The 22,206-nt window shown below is 40.6% G+C and overlaps 1 protein-coding gene across 3 annotated transcripts in view; it reads right to left on the bottom strand.

Moving 5' to 3' along the window:
* The window catches only part of SNURF (SNRPN upstream open reading frame), a 141,391-nt gene that overhangs the window by 13,146 nt on the left and 106,039 nt on the right, over positions 1-22,206 (bottom strand). For 2 of the 3 annotated variants that reach the window (XM_076004832.1, XM_012760012.2), the window contains exon 1: positions 617-771. The exons of the other annotated variant lie outside the window; for it this stretch is intronic. In XM_076004832.1, the coding sequence (XP_075860947.1) occupies positions 617-630 (14 nt within the window). In that variant the 5' untranslated portion in view covers positions 631-771. Of the gene's footprint in view, positions 1-616; positions 772-22,206 lie in introns of those variants that run through there. 3 annotated transcript variants of the gene reach the window in all.

Below are 22,206 nucleotides of genomic sequence, written 5' to 3'. Positions count from 1 at the left end.
TTTTCTCTAAATTAAAGGCTGTCGACTGCAGCACTGCCTCTCCCCTGAGCCCTCCCCACCTCAGCTATCATTCCGCTGCCCTCTCGGACACTCCACAGGCCCCACCATCTCTACCGCCACACCAACTACCCCGCTTCCCGCCGAGGTCACCACTAGGGAAACCCCTGACCACAGTCACGCCATCACGCCCACGTACTCCTCCAGACCGCTACCACAGCCTCCTCACCGAGGTCACCAGAACAAGTCCCCAGGCCCCGTGGTCACCCGATATACCTTCGTCCCACCGCGCAGCGGTCACCCCACTGCCGCCATCACGCCTAAGACCCCTCCTGGCCGCAGTCACCTTGATTTGAAGGGCAAAGATCCACCCGCAAAAGAACCTGCTGCAATAGGATGGGACAGATTGGGGGACGTGACGCAAGGAAGACAGAATACCACAGGGTAGGGATGGCAGCGTCCCCAAGTCTCCAAACCCTGTCAGTTGTCCGGAACAAAGGACTTTAGGGCCCTGAATTCCTTCTCACAATACTCTAAAACCTGAAAACCTGGAATATCTGCTGAACAAAAATGAGCACTCCCCAGATTATCTCTTCAGAAAAGCCACCAAACAGCTGACCTTGCTCGCTCCATCGCGTCACTGACCGATCCTCAGGGTGAGGCGTCAGGCATCTCCTGCGGCAACCCAGCTCTGCGTAGGACTCACCGCGGCAAAGGCAGACTTAGCACTTGCCCCACCACGCATGTGCGCCAGGCCTCACCTATGGCCGCGCATGCGCAATCGTTTGCCGCAGTGCAGGGGGCCCAGCGTCCAGTCTGACCGGAATGACCTGGCGGTAGGGGTCTACTGGACCTCTAGCACCCAAAGCACTGGCACTAGAGTGAGAGACTCCAGAAACCACCAGCAACTGGGGGGTCAATGTACGGGTCTATCTGTTTTTAAATATATGTAAAATGTTTAGAAAATATTTCTTATTAATAGTTCCCCAAGAAATTTTTGCAGGTGTCACTGGCCAAGCAATCCTGATTTACAATCAGCTTTGGTCTTCCTAAATGCGATATGGAAAAGCTGGATTGTGAAAGTTTAATTTGATCGAAACCACAATCAATGCAAATATGCAAATACTTGAAACCCTTCCAGAAGAAATTATCCCTAATTCTAAGAAGATGATACATTGTTGAAATTTGGTGGGATTTGTTTTCCCATTTTCTACTTTCTATCTTTTTGGGTGGCAAATTGTGAAAATTATTCTTCCAAAAGACCATAATATAATTAAGCCCTCCAGGAAGTTACTCAGGGAAAATGCAAATTAAAACCACAGTGAGATAGCACCTTACCCTATTTAGAATGGCTTTTATTAAAATGTCCAAGAACAGCAGATGCTGGCGTGGATACATACAGAAAGAAATACTTATATACTGTTGGTGGGACTGCAAATTATCACAACCTCTATGGAAACCAGTATGGAGGTTCCACAATGAACTAAAAGTAGACCTACCACTGGATCCAGTAATCCCACTTTTGGGTATCTACTCAAAGGAAAAGAATACTTTTCACTGAAAAGACACCTACACTCAAATGTTTATTATAGCACAATTCACAATTGCAAAGATGCAGAATCAACCCAAGTGCCCATCAGTTCATGAGTGGGTTAATAAAATGTGGTATATGCATGATAGAGTACTACTCAGCCATAAAAAAGATGAACCAATGGATTTTACAACAATCTGGATAAAACTGGAGACCATTATCCTAAGTGAAGTATCTCAAGAATGGAAAAACAAATACCATATGTTCACTATTAAATTGGAACTAACCAAAGAGCACACATCTGCACAGCGAGAAGTAAAACTTCAGTGGAAGTTGAACAGGAGGGAGGAGAGGGCAGGGCAGCAGAATAAATCAACCTAATGAGTAATATGAAAACTATTTGGGTGACAGGTATACCTATAGTCAGGACTCTAACATTACAAAAACAATTCATGTATTGTAAAACATTTGTACCCCCTTAATACTTTGAAATAAAAGCAAAGAATGTATATCCAATTAGGAAAATTGGCAATTCAATTACTCTAAAATAAATATATAAAGTTAGATCCCTACCTAAAATCTAAATTGTCTATTAAATTTGGATACATTTAAATTTTTACCAGTAGAGTCGTAAAAATTTTACCAATAGCTAGAGTGGGAGGAAATAGGCACTTTCATACAATACTAATGGACAAGTAAACACATGATTTTTAAGCTAATAATATCCTGCCTGCAGATGTAACAAAGGCATTGGTAAATCTAAAACTTAAGACATTTGTGTAGGTTGGAAAAATATAATTCTGAGGATAGGAAGCTAAGGAAATAATCTTAAAGCTTCATTTGCATGTTTTTTATATACCTTTGCCATTTTTCAATTATCCATTATCAAAGAAGTGTGGGGAGGGGAGCGGAGGTGGACTAAAGAGTTAAATTCCCTCCTCAAATAATACTATATTAAAACAAGTGAGCACAGGCTTATCAATGCAGACTTTTATCATAATAAAATCTTGGTAACTAAGATAATATGCCTCACAAAAAACAGGCTAAATAGATTAATGTATATATAAGTAATAAAACACGAGATGGCTGATAGAATGACCTATTAGATGGAGCCAAATAAAATTATCAATATTTAATAGTTTTTGATCTATAAAAAGTTGCAATTTCTAATAGTTCTTGGTTACATATTTGTATAAAGTAAAGAAGCTGACTCATCATGAGAGTGACCAGCAAAATATAATGTAAAATTATATGAAGATGTATTATGTACATATGTTTATTTGCACATTGAAAAAATTATGAAAGATGGCCGGGCGCTGTGGCTCACGCCTGTAATCCTAGCTCTTGGGAGGCCGAGGCGGGCGGATTGCTCAAGGTCAGGAGTTCAAAACCAGCCTGAGCAAGAGCGAGACCCCATCTCTACTATAAATAGAAAGAAATTAATTGGCCAACTGATATATATATAAAAAATTAGCCGGGCAGTTTGAGGTTGCTGTGAGCTAGGCTGACGCCACGGCACTCACTCTAGCCTGGACAGCAAAGTGAGACTCTGTCTCAAAAAAAAAAAAAAAAATTATGAAAGAATATACCATTATAGTCTAATGATAAAAACCATTCCTTTGGGAGGCAGGAGGATCACTTGAGCCCAGCAGTTTGAGGTTGCTGTGAGCGAGGCTGATGCCACGGCACTCACTCTAGCGTGGGCAACAAAGTGAGACTCTGTCTCAAAAAAAAAATTAAAAAAAATTAAAAAAAAAAACAAAAAAAAAAACATTCCTTTGTACTCAGGCTCTTTTTTTCTTTTTTCTTTTCATTTCTGATTATATGGGCTCAGGCTCTTTTGATTAAAATGCTAGCTTTGAATGTTGACTGCAATGCTATCATGGACAAGTTATTTAACTTTCTGTGCATTATTTTCCTAATCTTTACAATGAAAGGGTATTATACTTATTTTATACAATAGTTTGACAATTCAATGAGTTAATATATATATATTTAGAACAGGTCCTAGTATAGACTAAAAACACTATAGAAGTTTTGGCTCTTGGAGTTGTGCCAAATGTTACAGGGATACTTCCTCTAAGAGTGGGAATAGTGTATATATTTTTTATTGTAGTTGTTAACTAATGTTCATATCTTATTACTATATTTCCTCAGTTTTTTACTGAAATCCTTTTCAATTGTAGATACCACACATTACATGTCACATCATTATCATGTTTCCTTAGGCTTCTCTTGGCTGTCACAATTAAAGATTTTGTTTTTTACTTTTTGTAGTACTTTCCACTTTTTTGCAATGATAAAGAATTACCTTCACAATTTTTTTTTTTTTTTTTTTTTTGAGACAGAGTCTCCCTTTGTTGCCTAGGCTAGAGTGAGTGCCGTGGCATCAGCCTAGCTCACAGCAACCTCAAACTCCTGGGCTCAAGCGATCCTCCTGCCTCAGCCTCCCGAGTAGCTGGGACTACAGGCATTCACCACCATGCCCGGCTGATTTTTATATATATATATATTAGTTGGCCAATTAATTTCTTTCTATTTTTATGGTAGAGACGGGGTCTCGCTCAGGCTGGTTTTGAACTCCTGACCTTGAGCAATCCACCCGCCTCGGCCTCCCAGAGTGCTAGGATTACAGGCGTGAGCCACCGCGCCCGGCCACAATTTTTTTTTTGAGACAGAGTCTCACTCTGATGTCCAGGCTAGAGTGCCATGGTGTCAGCCTAGTTCATAGCAACCTCAAACTTCTGGGCTCAAGCAATCCTACTGCCTCAGCCACCCAAGTAGCTGGACTACAATCATGTGCCACTATGCCTGGCTAATTTTTTTCTATATTTTTAGTTGTCCAGCTAATTTCTTTCTATTTTTTTAGTAGAAACGGGGTCTCACTCTTGCTCAAGCTGGTCTTGAACTCCTGAGCTCAAAAGATCCACCCACCCACCTCAGCCTCCCAGAGTGCTAGGATTACAGGCATGAGCCACCACGCCCAGCCCACCTTTACAATTAAAATATATATATTATTAAAATTCTATTTATTTATTTTTTTTTTTTTTGAGACAGAGTCTCACTTTTTACCCAGGCTAGAGTGTCATGGCATCAGTCTAGCTCACGGCAACCTCAAACTCCTGGGCTCAAGCGATCCTCCTGCCTCAGCCTCCCAAGTAGCTGGGACTATAGGCATGTGCCACCATGCCCGACTAATTTTTTCTTTATAGATACAGGGTCTCACTCTTGCTCTGGCTGGTTTCAAACTCCTGACCTTGAATGATCTTCCCGCCTCGGCCTCCCAGAGTGCTAGGATTATAGGCATGAGCCACCTTGCCCAGCCTTAATTCTTAACTCTCATATCACTGATTTTCTAGTTTCTCGGACCCATCTTCTACCCGTTTGGTCTGTTCTCTTTTCAAACTCTGATTGCCCTCCACATAATCTTCTATTTGTTCTGTGGCATTAAAAAGTTGGCTTTCAATTCCAGAGGCAGCATAATGGGCTTCCTGGGCCTTACAGAGTATCAAAAAACAACTGCTATTTGGCTCATTCATCTCCTTAACAAGGACATTTTGGTAATTCATAGGCCTAATTCAGCATATCCTACAATTGGGGAGTGAAGATACAGAAAAGGAGACTGCCAGCAAACTCGGCCATGAATATGATATTCCCTGATGTGTATCCCAATCATTCTACTTTTTTCCAAAGTCTACACATGCCCCCAAGCTGAACACTTAAGCTTAAAGGACACTAAATCTGTAGTAAAACTATTCTCTATATAGTGAGGGAGGGAGGGAAAAAAAAAAAAAAAACTATTCTCTATAGAACAGACATTGCATAATCAGCAAAAACTGATCAGAAACCCTGAATCACACCATGTACAGAAATGACCTCAAAGTGGACCAATGCCTAAATTTAAGAGATTAAAATAAAAATAACTTGAATAAAATATATCTGTAAATCTGTATGACCCTGGATTAGGCAATGGTTTCTCATCTATGACACCTAAAACACAAGTAACCAAAAATAATAAATAAATTGGATTTCATCACAGTTACATAAAAGTTTTTGCTTCAAAGGGCATTATTAAGAAAGTGAAAAGACAACCAGCAGAATGGGGAAAATATTTATAAATCATAAAGCTGATAAGAATGTAATACCCAGGCCGGGCGCTGTGGCTCACGCCTGTAATCCTAGCTCTTGGGAGGCCGAGGCGGGCGGATTGCTCAAGGTCAGGAGTTCAAAACCAGCCTGAGCAAGAGCGAGACCCCGTCTCTACTATAAATAGAAAGAAATTAATTTGGCCAACTGATATATATATAAAAAAATTAGCCGGGCATGGTGGCGCATGCCTGTAGTCCCAGCTACCCGGGAGGCTGAGGCAGAAGGATCACTCAAGCCCAGGAGTTTGAGGTTGCTGTGAGCTAGGCTGACGCCACGGCACTCACTCTAGCCTGGGCAACAAAGCGAGACTCTGTCTCAAAAAAAAAAAAAAAAAAAGAAAGAATGTAATACCCAGAATGTGTAAGGAAGTCTTACAATTCAACAATAAAACAACAAAAAAATAAAAATGGGCAAAGGATTTAAATAGACTGTTCTCAAAAAAAAAAAAACTCAGTATGCAAATGAACAATTAGCACATGAAAAGACACTATCACTAGTCATTAGGGAAATACAAATGAAAAGCACAATGAGAAGCCACCTAGGGCTATAATTAAAAAGACAATAACAAGTATAGTGAAGGAGATAGACAAAGTGGAATCCTCATACATTGCTAAGAAAGTAAAGTAACTCAGCCACTTGGAAAAGTAGCAATGCCTAAAAAATGTTAACCATATAGTTACTATATGACCTACAGTTTATCTGAAATGTCCAGAACAGGTAAATCCATAGAGACAGAAAACAGATTGTCAGGGGATAGGGAAGGAGTGCATGAGGAGTGATTGTTAATTGTTATGAGGCTTCTTTCTAGGATGATGAAAACATTCTGAAATTAGATAATAGGGGTAGTTGGAAAACATTGTGAATATACTAAAAAGTACTGACGTGTGTAATTTCAAAGGGTAAATTATATAGTATGTGAATTATAAATCAGTTTTTAAAAATATTTATTTATTTAGTCTGCTATCTTCTTCCTTCATACAATTTTTTAAAATCTTAATTGAGGGGCATTCTACAAACATCTGACCAGTAATCCCTAAAACTGTCAAGGTCATCAAAAACAAAGAAGAACCTTGAGACATTTGACTATTAAATGTAGTGTGATATCCTAGATGAGATCCTGGGACAGAGAAAGGACATTGTAGGGAAACTGTGGATGTGTGAATAAAATATGAACTTCTGTTAATAAAAATGTACCAATATGGGTAAATTCATGTAACAAATATACCATACCAATGTATGGTATTGACAATAGGAGAAACAGGTATGAGGTATATGGGAACTCTCCATATATCTTTGAAATCATTCTATAAATATAAAACTGTTCTAAAATTAAAAATTATTAGTAGAGGAAAAATAAAAACAAACGGGATCAAAGAACGATACAAAAATGTCCTATTTCAAAGGAAAAGAATGCTGGGGAGACAAGGGTAGAGACAGACATCCCACTGAATAATCTCTGTAATTTTAAATTCTCTGGCAATTGAATTCATGAACTATAGCAACTAAACAAACAGTCTGGCAAAAGGACACAAAAACAAGGTTTAAAAAAAAGATACAGGAAGATACATTTGCAATATACTTAGATAATGAATATAGACGAATTACATCAAAACCTCACAGAAATCAATAAGGAAAATAAAATGTCAAGGCGAAAAAAAGTGCAAGGATGTTCAGGCATTATGAAGTATTAATAACTGTTCCCTGTGATCTCCCTACATAGCATCTGGGACTCTTCTCTCCACCTGGGTGGTCCTTCCTAATTTTGGGCTTGCCTCCCTAAATCTACACAACAAGTAGGACTCCCCACCCTGGCCATAGTATTCCTTTGGCTGGTAAAGAAAGAAAAACAAGTTCCCTCCCCACAGCAATTGGTCTACCCCCAGCCACTATCAAATCCCAGCCTATTATCAGTAAAATTGTGAGACAGGCAAACACTATAAGATACCAAGAAGCCAAAAAAAAAAAAAAAATGGTTAGATTCTCAGCACAAAGTCTTCAGGTTTTAAACATGCCCATTTCTGCTCCCCCAAAATTCTGCTACTTAGGCAATATTTGCATAAATCCTCATAGAATTATTTTGAATTTTCTTGCTTTTTGAAATAATCCAAATAAAGTGATAACTTCAAATATATAAACTTGAAATTTTCTAAGTTATTTTAATCAATCCTAGGGAAAAGTTTGAGTTAAGGGAGAAGCAAAGAGAAAGTTTGTTTTGTTTAGATTCAAAGGCAGGTTTCCATTTTGAGTTCTAGGTTACATTGTGAAACACTGATACAACACTAAGAAATTCTACTAGAAAAGTGAGTGGTAGATTGATATATTTTGATCCATATAAATTTCTTTGTATTTCCTTACTTTGCAACAAATATAAAAATCCAGCCAGGCATGAAAATAAGATATACTGCTATTTGGATAAAATGATTTTGCGAGGGTGTGAAAAGATACTTTAAAATAAATACAACCATATTAGAAAACAAAATATTAAATCATGTAAAGTTTTAAATACAAAATATCATGAAATTTGTTTATGTTACCACCACATAATCCCCAGTCCATCTTCTCTGACATTAGGAATACTTTTATAACAGAATCTTTTAAATATAATATTTGCCTTAATTTAAAAGCCTTCTACTAATATTAAAATGAAATAATTTTATCCACTAAACTAGTATTTTTGAAAATTGTATTCTAATATATTATAACTAATATAAATATAAAAGGCATACACATTATTTAAAAATATGCAAATAATTTAAAGTACAGGTAAAATAGTTTTACACCCTAAAAATTTGTGGATTGTAGGCAACAATATTGGAAATAATGCTTTAGAGGGAATAAAAGTCCTTTTTATGACAAAATTAAAAATTCAGAAGCGAAAATTCAAGGTAACACAACTAGAAAGACTAGATGGTTGAAATCTGTGTTTTATGTGAGCAGTTTTTTAATTTGGTTATTGTACAAATATATATCCAGCTTACTATGCACCAGGTACTTTTATAGGTACTTCAACATTAATTAATTTAAAAACCACATGACTTAGTTCTCATTTCTATCTATTTTACTTTTAGGAAACTGAGGCCCTTAAAGGTAAAGAAAAATCACACAGTCCTCTTGTTGGCCCTTCCTCTTGCTTTCCCTTTGCTGTCACAATGGGGTCTAGTTGTCATTCATGGTATATCACACTCTGTAAACCTGTATCTTGTTCCTGATCTTTAATCCTATCTTTCTCTCCTCAATAAATCTGATTTTCATGTTTGCCTGTCTTTGGCATGTCTGATCATTCTTTGGCCATGGGTGCACCAAGAACCAACATTTTCAGACTAAACCCTGACATATTTGGTGCCATGACTCAGACGTTTCTCTCTTAGCAAGCCAGCTCACCTTTCTCCATGGTTACACTCTCACTTTGAGTTTTCCTGCCCTTGCTTTCCCTTTTCCACCCTGGCCATTTCTGTGACTCGGATGTTTATCTCTAGGCAAGGCTTGCTCTGCATCTTCCTGCCCTATGCTCTTGCTTTTCCACCCCTGCCATTTGTGTGACTCACATGTTTCTACCTAGGTAAGCCTTTCTCCATGGTTACACTCTCACTTTGGTTCTTCCTACCCTTGCTTCTACTTTTCCACCCTCACCATTTCCGCAAGTTGAATGAATGTTTCTGTGTAGTCAAGCCAGCTTGCCTTTCTCCATAACATTCCTGCTTTGATTCTTCCTGCCTTGAAACCAGCACTGGAGGGGGTGCTGGTACTCACTTTTGCTTTTCCACCCTCACCATTTCACTGCATGGTTGAATTCTTGGCTAAACCCAGCTGTGTAATAAGGAGTTTGGGGATGCATCCCTCATGGTAGGGGAGAAGTCTTTCATTTTGTTCCTATTTGGGGAAGAGGGCTTTGCACTATCACTTTTGTATTTCCGGGCTTTGCATTGGTTTTGAGAATGCACTTTTCTTTTCAATCTGATGAAGTATTGCAGCCCCTTCCTGTGTTAAAGCTAAAACAGTTTTTCCTCCCCTGGTTTTATCTGCACTAAGCCATCTAGTGCCTGGCTCAGTCGCTTGGAGTGAACCTGTATGCATGGCAATAAGCAAGATGGGACTAAGTGTCATCTCTCCTGCATCTATCCCTACTATGTCTCTCCTATGTGGGGCACAGTTAAATACCTACACCCCTGTTTTTATCAGGCCTTTCTCCTTCACCTTCAAGCTTCTTTTCACTCTGTCCCATGAAGTGCCTTCCTTATTGTGGCTGACCACTTAAGCACTATTGCTTTTACAAACAAACTCAGTTGTTTCACCCACAGATATCCTTGTTCTGGTGCTTAACAATGAGAAGCTCCTAGGTTGAAGGGGTCATGCATAGCCCATATTCCCATGAATCAGAAAAGAGACATCTGGACCTATATTTTAGCTGTGTGGCTCCAGCTGTTACCCGGGATGCTCAGCTGTAACAGACCCCAGTAGGTCTAGCCTCTCCCTTTTCTCCTTTGCCCATCAGCCATGTGGTCCAGGTTTTTACATGGGGAAAACCAGCTCTGACCTCAGTTACTCCCTTTCCCCCTGCTTGATCCTTGGCCACGTGGTCTGGCTTGTTACTTGAGGAAACCCAGCTCTAACTGACCCCTGCTGGCAAAGTCTCTCCTTTTTTTATTTCCCTCTCCCTTTACTTTCCCTCGTAATATCCCTTTGAGGCCCATTATCCCAAACTGGCACAAGTTTGATCCAGACACTCTAACACTTAATCTTATTCTGCACAACCACCACAGTGCAAGCTGGACAGTGGAGAACAGTGGTCACCACATGGGACTCTAAGTCTCCTACCATGTTACAATTGGACCTCTTTTACAAGAGGGAGGGAGAATGAGCTGAAATACTGTGTGTATAAGCTTTCTTTTATTTAGGGGAGAATCCTTAGTGGTGCAAGGAGCATACAGAGCCAAGTAAGACTATGGTATTGAGAGATCCTCCTCAGGTTCTCACTTGTTTTGAGCTGCCCCCATTTGCAGGGAGGCCTGAAGGGGGCCCTACAAAGGGAAGGTGGTGCCATCTCTACCTCCAGCAGGAGGAAATGTTACTCCACTGTTGCCCTTGGAGGAAACAGCAGAGGGGTTCAGACCAACCCTGGTCCATAGGCCCTTTAGTAGAGTTAAAACAAATAAAGCAGGATCTGGGAAGTTGCATCAATCACCCTGATAAGCATGTAGAGACATTAAAACATTTGTGTCTAGCCTATGACTTGGCTTGGAAAGATGTCAACGTAATCTAAGCCAGACTTAAAATGATTTTGAGAAATCCAGAGTGTTAATGGAGGCACAAAAGTTTGCTAGACAGATTATATCTTTCAGATCCTAGATATCCAGTGGACAAAACAGTGGTGCCCATAACTGACCCAGGGTGGGATAATAAATCCTCAGAAGAGAGGTGGAAGAGCTAATATTTTCTAGTATGTGTCAGGGCTGGCCTCAAGGCCACAAGGAAAAAGGCAGTCAACTATTCCAAAGTCACCACCATACAGGGGCCTGAGGAAAACCCCATAGCCTTCTTGGATTGCCTGGGGGAGGCAATAGAGAAACATACCATTCTCAGTCTTAACTTCTATGAGGGATGGGTGATGTTAGAAGACAAATTCTTTTTTTTTTTTTTTTTTGAGACAGAATCTCACTGTATTGCCTAGGCTAGAGTACCATGGCATCGGCCTAGCTCACAGCAATCTCAAACTCCTCCTGGGTTCAAGGGATCCTCCTACCTCAACCTCCCGAGTAGCTGGGACTACAGGCATGCACCACTATGCCCGGCTAAACTTTTTTATATATATATTTTTAGTTGGCCAATTAATTTCTTTCTACTTTTAATAGAGATGGGGTCTTGCTCTTGCTCAGGCTGGTTTCTAACTCCTGACGTTGAGTGATCCACCTGCCTAGGCCTCACAGAGTGCTAGGATTACAGGCATGAGCCATCACACCTGGCCGTGAAGACAAATTCTTGACCCAAGCACCACCAGATATTAGGAAAAATCTCCAGAAGCTTATCCAGGACCCTACCACCTCCCTGGACAACATGGTGGCTGCCACTAATTCTGTTTTCTGTAACAGAACTTCTGAGCTTGAGTCTCAGGCAGTCCCAAAATCAAAAGAAAATAGGCTGGCCTACCTGCCACCTGCAGGGTACCTACCAAACAATTCTTTACTCACCCTTTGCTTTGTTTATGTGAGGAAGTGATCTTGTCCTGCAACTTGCTAGGATGTGACTTACAGTCTAAACTGTAAGTGTGGATTTCTTTCTAAGCTCAGGAGGAACCTAGCCTCATGGGACTCTTACAAATTACCTCACTCTGTACTATCTTCCAAACCAATAATCCTTGAGGGCCTTTGAGGGCAAAACTTGCATAGCCAACACAATGAAAGGGGACATACCTCAGTGAGGATTGGCAGATAGATTTCACTGAAATGCCTCCCTATAGAGGATTCAAGTCCTTATTAGTGTTTATTGACACTTTTACTCATTGAGCTAAACCTTTTCCTTGCAGGACTGAAAAGGCCACTGAAGTTTCTTGAAGACTTCTGAAGGACATCAGATCTTGTTTTGGCCTCCCCAGGTCCTTACAGAGTGACAACAGTCCTGCCTTGGCTTCACAGGAAACAGCTGGATACCAACGTGCCCTTCAAATAGCTTGGTTCTTACAGACATTTTAAGAACACAAGCTACTGCCTAGAGACCCTTATTTCCCTAGTCCTCTCTGTCAGCCAGGGAACTTAGTGCTCATCAAACAAGTAGAAAGATGGGTCCCCCACATGCCAGCTAACCCTGGTGTAGAAAGTCCTTATCCAGTCTTACTTGTTACCCCAACTGCTATTAAGGTCCCAAGCATACCTACTGGGATCCCCTATTCTTGGATGAAGCCATGAAAAGACAAAAATGAAACTCATCTGGCCCCCATGGACAAAAGGACTCCAATATCAGAGGCAAATATTTGTGTACTCCCTTAGAGAATCACCAATGCCTGCTTAAGGGGACTCCTCCTGCTGTGGCTTGTTCAGATAAGTAGCACTGTTTATCCATGGGCAAGACACTTTTTTCCCTGGCAAACCAAACTGCCACTTTTTGCCTCTATAAGAACAGTAACCACTGCTGGAGTAGTAACAGGAGGCACATCCCTGGGCCTGCAGCAGTCTTTGGCTGTGGAGGTAGCACATACAAGCCCTGGTGAAAACTAGCCATACATTTTCCCTCTTACAGGAACAGTTAGATTTGCTGTCAGGGGTCACCTTACATAAAAGGTAGGCCCTCGATATTGTAACCCCAGCAGAAGGGGGCACCTTCTTGTTCCTAAAAGAACACTGCTGCTTTTCTGTTAACCAGTCAGGACAGTTCAGGACAACATTGATGCCATCCTAGAGTCTACTTCCAATCTCCAGACATGAGGCAAGACCTCTAGGCCCTAGTGTACGTTCTTAGTAAGTCCCTCATTCACCACATCACTTCACATCCTAGGAATTCTCATATTGGAACTGATCCTTATACATTTTCTAACTAAATTTATTTCATCCCATCTAGAGGCCATCAAGCTACAAATAGTTTTACATTCTCTGCCAGCCCTGGCATCTACCTCCCTCCTCACACCTACAACTACAATAATCTATAAAAAACATATACCAAAGTCCCCTAGAGACCCAGAAAACCTACAAGAAGCCACCCTAATAGGGATCATCACCCCCTACTCAGCACAAAGTAGCCAGATGAGTCAATGTCCCTACCCAATTATTTGGGCCTCTAGAATACAGAGTGGGGAATGTTAGGTAGATAGTGAGAGATTCTGGGTCTCCTGGGGATGCAAGTGGGTGTTGTTGCCCCCAGTCTGGTCTGCTCCACCCTAATTCTCCATACCTGGGGATGAGGGAATACCTTATGAATCTGCCAATCAGAACTTGGTACACCAGCTGCAAAAGAATATAGAGGACTCTCTAGCCCACAGGCCAAGCAGAATGGGTACCATAAAGTCCAGAAAGTGACCTAGAACTCACGTGTGTACCTAAGGGTCAGGTCATGTGACTCTAAAGTATCCAATCAAAGTTGTTCCATGGTGACCTCTGAACCATGGGGGAGGTCCCTATCCAGGCACTATAAAATGAGATGCAGACCATAGCCAACCCCTCTTTTTGCCCCTTCCTTTTGCTGTCCCTTTGCTGTGTAAGGAGCCCAGTCATCATCTGTGACATACGTATCATGCTCTATAAACCTATATCTTGATCTTGCCCTGTACTCTTTTTTTTTTTTTTTTGAGACAGAGTCTCACTCTTGCCTGGGCTAGAGTGCCGTGGCGTCAGCCTCGCTCACAGCAACCTCAAACTCCTGGGCTCAAGCAATCCTCCTGCCTCAGCCTCCCAGGTAGCTGGGACTACAGGTATGTGCCACCATGCCCAGCTAATTTTTTTATATATATATATTTTTAGTTGGCCAATTAATTTCTTTCTATTTTTAGTAGAGATGGGGTCTCGCTCTTGCTCAGGCTGGTCTCAAACTCCTGAGCTCAAACAATCTGCCCACCTCAGCCTCCCAGAGTGCTAGGATTACAGGCATGAGCCACCATGCCCAGCCTTGCCCTGTAATCTTAAATTTCTCTCCTTAATAAACTTCAGTTTTATGCTTGCCTAAAAAAAAAAAAAGAAAGAAGAAGAAAAAGAAAAAACCACTACCCTACGCTGCCTTATTTCATTATAATTTTTATTTCACAAAGAGTTTATATAAATGCAAATATATGAACCTAAAGCCAAAGCAGAAAGATAAATGAAAGCACAAAACAGCACATGCACACTGAGCACTGGAATTTGAGAATGGTCTCAACAGGCTTTGTTCAAAGCACTGGGTTAGAAGAACAGCTGACAGGTTCCAGACTTTTCCCTACATGCATAATCTGTCCCACAAGAAAAAAAGCAAGGCACAGCCTGACCAGGAAAGAGAAATCCTTGCTGTAACTCCTCACCCCCAATTTGGGGGGAAGCAGGAAGAAGACTGTCCTAATAGCACACTTTTTGGAAAATCCCAAGACAGGTTCAGGAAGAAGCTAAACAGGAAAAGAAAGTACCTGTTCTTGAAAATGTGCAAGTTGAAACACATGCAACAAAATAAAAACCTCTTCATATGGCCCTTGCACATATTCTCACTGCTCCCACATTTTGGGCAAGAGATCCCTTGACAGTCACCAAACTATTCCAAATCCCAACTGCTGCCTGTATATCCTTTTTTAGAGACAGGGTCTTGCTATGTTGCTCAGGCTGGAATGCACTGGCTATTCACAGGCCCAATCATAGCTTACTACAATCTTAAGTGATCCTCCCACCACAGCCTCCTGAGTAGCTGGGATTACAAGTGTACCATCATGGCCATATATAGGCCATCATGCCTATATATTTTTTACCTGGTGGGTGTTGGGTGCTGGGTAGTCAAAAATCTTGTGACATGTGAAAATTACATGAAGTTCAAATTTCAGTGTCTATAAATACAGTGTTCTTGGAACACAGCCATTTCTGTTTGTTTACATATTGTCTATGACTACAACTGCACAGTTAAGTAGTTGTAACATAAACCATATGGCTCACAAAGCCACAATATTTGCAATCTGACTGTAATGTTAATTTTATGTATCAACTTGGGTAGGCCATGGTACCCAGATATTTGGTCAAACACCAAACGTCATGTTGCTATGATGGTATGTTTTTAGATAGGAATGACATTTAAATAAGTAGACTTTGAATAAAGCAGATTACCCTCCTTAATGTGGGTGGACCTCTTCCATTCAATTGAGAGTTGTAAGACAAAGAAGGTCAAAGATATAGAAGATGAAATTCTGTCTCCAGATTGCTGTGGGTAGAGAGCTGGGACATTAACTCTTCCCTGGGTCTCTGCTCACCCTGAAGATTGCAGATTTTTGGACTTTCTAGCCTTCAGAATCATATGAGTCAATTCAGAGAAAGAGAGGGAGAGAGAAGAGAAGAGACACTGAGACCTAATATATTCACTTGATAATTATCTTTGTTTCTCTGAAGAACCATGACTAACAGATTTTGGTATTAGGAGTGGTTCTACAGGGATAAAATATTAAGAATGTATTTTCTGAATTAGTGTTGGGGTTTCTGGAATTGGTTCTCTAATCTTACTATATTTAAAGGCATTAATTATCTCCATTAGTCAAGACAATATGGATAGAGAGTCCATATTATGATGTGACTATTGAAATATACAAAATATTACCATTGTATATTCCAAATAAAATACTTACAAGGGGCAAGGTTCTGGGTGAACAAGTATATGATACCTTTGAACATTTTTGTCAAACTAATAAATACAAGGTTTCCTGGTTGTTCCTAATTTCACTGGACAAAGCAGGGGGAAAAATGAATTCAATTTCCAGTTCAAGTGCTGCAGTGATAACCTGAAAATCTGCTAGTTTTGAGTGGATCCCAGAATTAGAAAAGGCTCTGTTACAGGCCCAGGTTGCTTTGCAAAATTCTGTCTCTTGGGTCATGTAATCCAATAGATACAATGGTGCTTGAAGTATCAGTGACAGATAGTAATGTTTTGGAACTTTTTGCAGGCCCATATAGATAAATCATAGCTCAGGCTCTTAGGATTTTAGAACAAAGATCTTCATCTCCTATAGGTAACTACTCTTTTGAGAAATAGCTTTTGGCCTGCTACTAGACATTAGTAGAGACGAAGAGCTTAACCATGGTACCTAGTAACCATGTGACCTAAGCTGCCCATCATGAACTGGGTGTTATCTGACCCACAGAGCCATAACGTTAGGCATGCACAGCAGCGCTCCATCATTAAATAGAGGTGATATATACAAAATTGGGCCAGAACAAGCCCTGAAGACATGGCTAAGTAACATGAAGAAGTGGCTCAAATGCCCATGGTCCCCACTCCTGCTACACCAGTGGTCCCCAGCCTTTTTGGCACCAGGGACCAGTTTCATGGAAGACAATTTTTCCATGGACTGGAGGGGGGAGGGAGATGGTTTTGAGATGATTCAAGTGCATTACATTTATTGTTCAGTCAAACCTCTCGGCTAATGATAATCTATATTTTCAATCACTCCCCAGTGCTAGCATCACCACCTCAACTCGACCTCTGATCATTAGATTTTCATAAGGAGCACACAACCTAGAACTCTCACATGAGCAGTTTACAGTAGGGTCACACTCCTATGAGAATCTAATGCTGCTGCTAATCTGACAGGAGATGGAGTTTATGTGGTGATATGAGTGATGGGAAACAGCTGTAAATAAAAATTAAGCTTTACTCACTCACCCACTGCTCACCTCCTGCTGTGGGGCCTGGTTCCTAATAGGCCACAGACCAGTACTAGTACACAGCCCAGGGGTTGAGGACTAGAGTGCTACACTGCATTCTCTCTCCAGCCTGTACCTGTAGGCTCCTGGGGAGTTCCCTTCAATCAGACAACAGAAGAGGAGACTTGGTCCTGGCCTCATGTTCTTCATGATATGCAGGCATCACTTAGAAGTGGACATGACCCTCACTTCAGACCCTTTCTAGGGACCTCCATGAAGGACAGTAGTAAAGAGAAATTATCCCAGTGGTTAGAGTTTAGAACAGTGTACTTGGTTGTTTATTTTTCTTGGAAGGAGAAATGATCAGACATGCAATTATATACCAATTCATGGGCTTGCCTAATCATTGGCTGGATGGCCAGGGACTTGCAAGGAACGTGATTGGAAATTGGTGATAAGAGGCATAGGAAAGAGATATATGGAGACACCTTTAAAAAAAATGAAGATATTTATGTCCCATGTGAATGCCCACTCAAAGGGAGAACTCATCACAGAAGGATTTTAATAACCAAGTGAACAGGATGACCTGTCATGTGGATATCAGTCAGGATCTTCCAAGCTACCCCTGTTATTGTCTCAAGAGGCTAATGAAAAAGGTGACCATGGTTGCAGGGATGGAGGTTAACATGGACTTCTATTTACCAAGGCCCATCAGGCTACAGCCACCTATGAGTGCCCAATCCGCCAGTAGCAGACCCCAAAATTGAGTCCCTGATACAGCACTATTCCCTGAGTTGGATCTGTCAGCTACATGGTGGCAGGTTGATTACACTAAACTACCTCCATCGTTGAAAGGGAAGCATTTTGTTCATATTGGAATAGACCTTTACTCTGGTTACATATTTGCCTCCTCTGCATGCAATGATCTGCCAAAATTTCCATCCATGAACTTACAAAATGCCTTATCCACCATTATAGCATTCCATACAGCATTGTTTCTGACCAAGGAACTTACTTAGTATCAAGGGAAGAACAGCAATGGGCTCATGCTCATGGAATTCACTGGTATTACCATGTTTCCTTACCATTCTGAGGCAGATGACTTGATAAAATTATGGAATAGGCTGGGCACAGTGGCTCACGCCTATAATCCTAGCACTCTGGGAGGCCTAGGCGGGCGGATTGCTCGAGGTCAGGAGTTTGAAACCAGCCTGAGCAAGAGTGAGACCCTGTCTCTACTATAAAGAAATTAATTGGCCAACTAATATATATAGAAACAATTAGCCGGGCATGGTGGCGCATGCCTGTAGTCCCAGCTACTCGGGAGGCTGAGGCAGTAGGATCACTTGAGTCCAGGAGTTTGAGGTTGTTGTGAGCTAGGCTGATGCCATGGCACTCACTCTAGACTGGACAACAAAGTGAGACTCTGTCTCAAAAAAAAAAAAAAAAAAATTATGGAATACCCATTTTAAGATTCAGTAACAGCACCAGCTATATGGCTATATAGGGTTATTGCCGGGCTGGGAAAGTTTCTCCAGGAGGCTGTGTATACTCTGAATCGGTGTCCAGTATAAGATGATGTTTCTCCCATATACAGATTTACAAGTCTAGAAACCAAGAGATGGATATGGAGGGGTACCACCCACTATTACCCCTAGTTGACCCACTAGCAAAGTTTTTGTTTCCTGTCTCCATGATTTTATGTTCTGCTGCCATAGAGATCTTAGTTCCAACAGCAGGAATATTTCCACCAGTAGATACAACAGTGATTCCACTGAACTGGAAGTTAAGACTGACATTCAACCACTCAAGCCTTGGAATCAATAGGCAAAGAAGGGAGTTAATGTGTTTGCTGGTATAATTAATCCTCATTACTAAGGGGAAATTGGACTACTACTCCACAAAGGAAGTAAAGAATATATATGAAATGCAGGAGATCCCTTAAGGTGGCTTTTAGTCCTACCAAGCCCTGTGATTTAAGTGAAGGGAAAGCTACAACCACCACCCAATTCAGACAGGACATGGATGGCCCAGATCCTCAGGAATGAAGGTTTGGGTCAACCTACCAGGTAAATAATCACAATCCACTGAGGTGCTTGCTGAGGGTAATGGAAATATGTAATGTGTAGTACAGAAAGGTAACTATGAATACCAGCTGTCACCATGTGGCCAGTTACAGAAATCAAGACTTTAATTGTCATAAGTATTTCATCCTTATTTTTTTTGTGAATAGGTTTGTGTATGTATAAAATGTCATTTCTTTCTTCTCTTATCCTCCATTTAATATATAAGATATATTGACTTTATATCATAGTATTTAGGTATTGTTAGATTTACATTACAGTATTTAAGTTACAGAATAACAACGACTAGTAATTATCACCTAAGGACTCTGCATCCTCTTCTGGGGAAAGAGTTAGTGCATTTTTAGCTGTATGCAAGGTAGTTGTGTCATGTTACGCAGGAGTATGACCTTGTTAAAGTCTCTATTTGGGAGCCATGTTGACAATAGGTCAATAGGTGAATTTGTAATTTTTTTTTTTTTTTTTTTAAGGCAGTGACTCATTCTATTGCCTGGGCTACATTGCAGTGGCATCATCATAGCTCACTGCAACCTCAAATTTCTGGGCTCAGAAATCCTCCTGCCTCAGTCTCCCAAGTGCCTGGGACTATAGGCCTAAGCCACCACAGCCAGCTAATTTTTAGATTTTTTTTTTTTTTTTTTTGAGACAGAGTCTCGCTTTCTTGCCCAGGCTAGAGTGAGTGCCGTGGTGTCAGCCTAGCTCACAGCAACCTCAAACTCCTGGGCTCAAGCGATCCTCCCGCCTCAGCCTCCCGAGTAGCTGGGACTACAGGCACGAGCCACCATGCCCGGCTGATTTTGATATTATATATATTAGTTGGCCAATTAATTTCTTTCTATTTTTATGGTAGAGACGGGGTCTCACTCAGGCTGGTTTTTTGAACTCCTGACCTTGAGCAATCCGCCTGCCTCGGCCTCCCAGAGTGCTAGGATTACAGGCGTGAGCCACCATGCCCGGCCTAATTTTTAGATTTTTTTGTAGAGACAATATCTTGCTATTTCCCAGGCTTGTAACATTTAATTTTATGTGTCAGTACTGCTCAGATATTTGCCTAAACACCAGCTTGGATGTTGCTGTGAAGATGCTTTTTAGGGTACATTAACATTTAATTTAGTACACTTTGAGTAAAGTAGCTTACCCTATATAATCTGGGTGGACCTCATCCTATCATTTGAAAGCGTTAAGGGAAAACAGACTGAAGTACCCTGGGGAAGAGGGGATTCTGCCTCTAGACTGGCTTCAGACTTAACACTGCAATTCTTCCCTGGCTCTCCAGACTGCCAGCCTACTCTGCAGATTTTGGACTTGCCAGACTCCACCACATGTAAACCAATGCCTTAAAATAAATCTTTATTTTCCTTATTCACATAGAAACACTCACTGGCCCATTAGGAGAAAATTTGCTGATACCTACCCTAGACACTTGGGCTGTGGCACCAAAGTTCTTAGGAAATTCTGGTCAGCATAGTGTGATTCACAGTCTTCCTCACTGCTTTTATTCCTACAAGCCATATTAGGAGTGCTAATTTTGGCCTGGGGTAGTGGCTCTTGCCTGTAATCCTAGCACTCTGGGAGGCTGAGGTAGGTGGATTGTTTGAACTCAGTTCTAGACCAGCATGAGCAAAAACGAGAACGAGACCCCGTCTCTACTAGAAATAGAAAGAAATTAGCCAAACAACTAAAAATATATAGAAAAATTAGCTGGGCATGGTGGTGCATACCTGTAGTTCCAGCTTCTCGGGAGGCTGAGGCAGAAAGATTGCTGGAGCCCAAGAGTTTGAGGTTGCTGTGAGATAGGCTGATGCCATGGCACTCTAGCCTGGGCAACAGAGCAACAGAGTGAGACTGTCTCAAAAAAAAAAAAAAAAAAAAAAAGAATGCTCATTTTGAAATGTAAAAACTAAATATATATATATATATATATATATATATATATATATATATTTTAGAGAAGGGATCTTGCTCTGTCATCCAGGCTGGAGCACAGTTGCACAATCATAACTCAATGCAGTCTCAAACTCCTGGGCTTAAGCAATCCTCCTGACTCAGCATCCAATAGTACAACAATTGCAGGTGTGAGCCACCATGCTCTGCCTAAAAAATATCTTTTAAAAAAAGAATGTAAAACATAGGCCAATGGAATAGAATAGCAAGCATAGAAATAAACCCTCCCATATGGTCAAATTATTTCTCTACAAGGGTGCCAAGACCATTCAATGGGGAAAGGACAGTCTTTTCAACATATGGTGTTGGGAAAATTGCATATCAACATACAAAAGAGTGAGAAGTTGGGCTCCTTCCTTACATCATAAACAAAAATTAACTCAAAATGGACCAAAGACCTAAATGTAAGGCTAAAACTATTAATATAAAACTCTTAAGGAAAAGTTTTATAACATTGGATTTGGCAATGACTTCTTAGATAACACCAAAAGCTAAGGAAAGAGACAAAGAGATAAATTAGAATACATCAAAATTAAAACTTTCCATATGTCAAAGTACACAATCAACAGAGTGAAAAGGCAACCCACCGAATGGCAGAAAATATTTGCAAAATTCATATTTGACAAGGGGTTAATAGTCAGAATACATATAAAATTCCTATAATTCAACATAAACATAAACAGATTTAAAAATGGGCAAATTAATTACATGGAATTTCTCCAAAGAAGATATACAAATGGCCAGTAAACACATGAAAAGATGTTCAACATCACTATTACAGATATGAAAATCAAAACCACAATGAGAGATCACTTCACATCCATTAGGATGGCTACTATAAGAACAAACTAAGACAAACAGAAACAGAACATAAGTGTGAGTGAGGATGTACAGAATTAGAAAACTTTGTGCAATGTTGATGGAAATATAAAATGGTTCAGCCACTATTGAAAACAGTATGTGGTTTCCTTAAAGAATTTCAAAAAAGAATTACTGTATGTTCCAAGTTTCTTAGTTTCTGCATTTGTTTATTTGGCATCCATTCATTACACAGCCAATTATATTAATTTATTTTCTTATGGTTTTTTTTTTGTTTTGTTTTGAGACAGTCTCACACTGTTGCTCAGGCTAGAGTGCCGTGGTCAGCCTAGCTCACAGCAACCTCAAACTCCTGGCCTCAAGTGATCCTCCTGCCTCAGCCTCCCAAGTAGCTGGG

This window comes from Microcebus murinus, chromosome 7, assembly GCF_040939455.1.
Source record: "Microcebus murinus isolate Inina chromosome 7, M.murinus_Inina_mat1.0, whole genome shotgun sequence".
Classification (NCBI taxonomy): Eukaryota; Metazoa; Chordata; class Mammalia; order Primates; family Cheirogaleidae; genus Microcebus; species Microcebus murinus.
The sequence above is the reverse complement of the archived record's forward strand: the minus strand, read 5'-3'. Positions and strand labels throughout refer to the sequence as shown.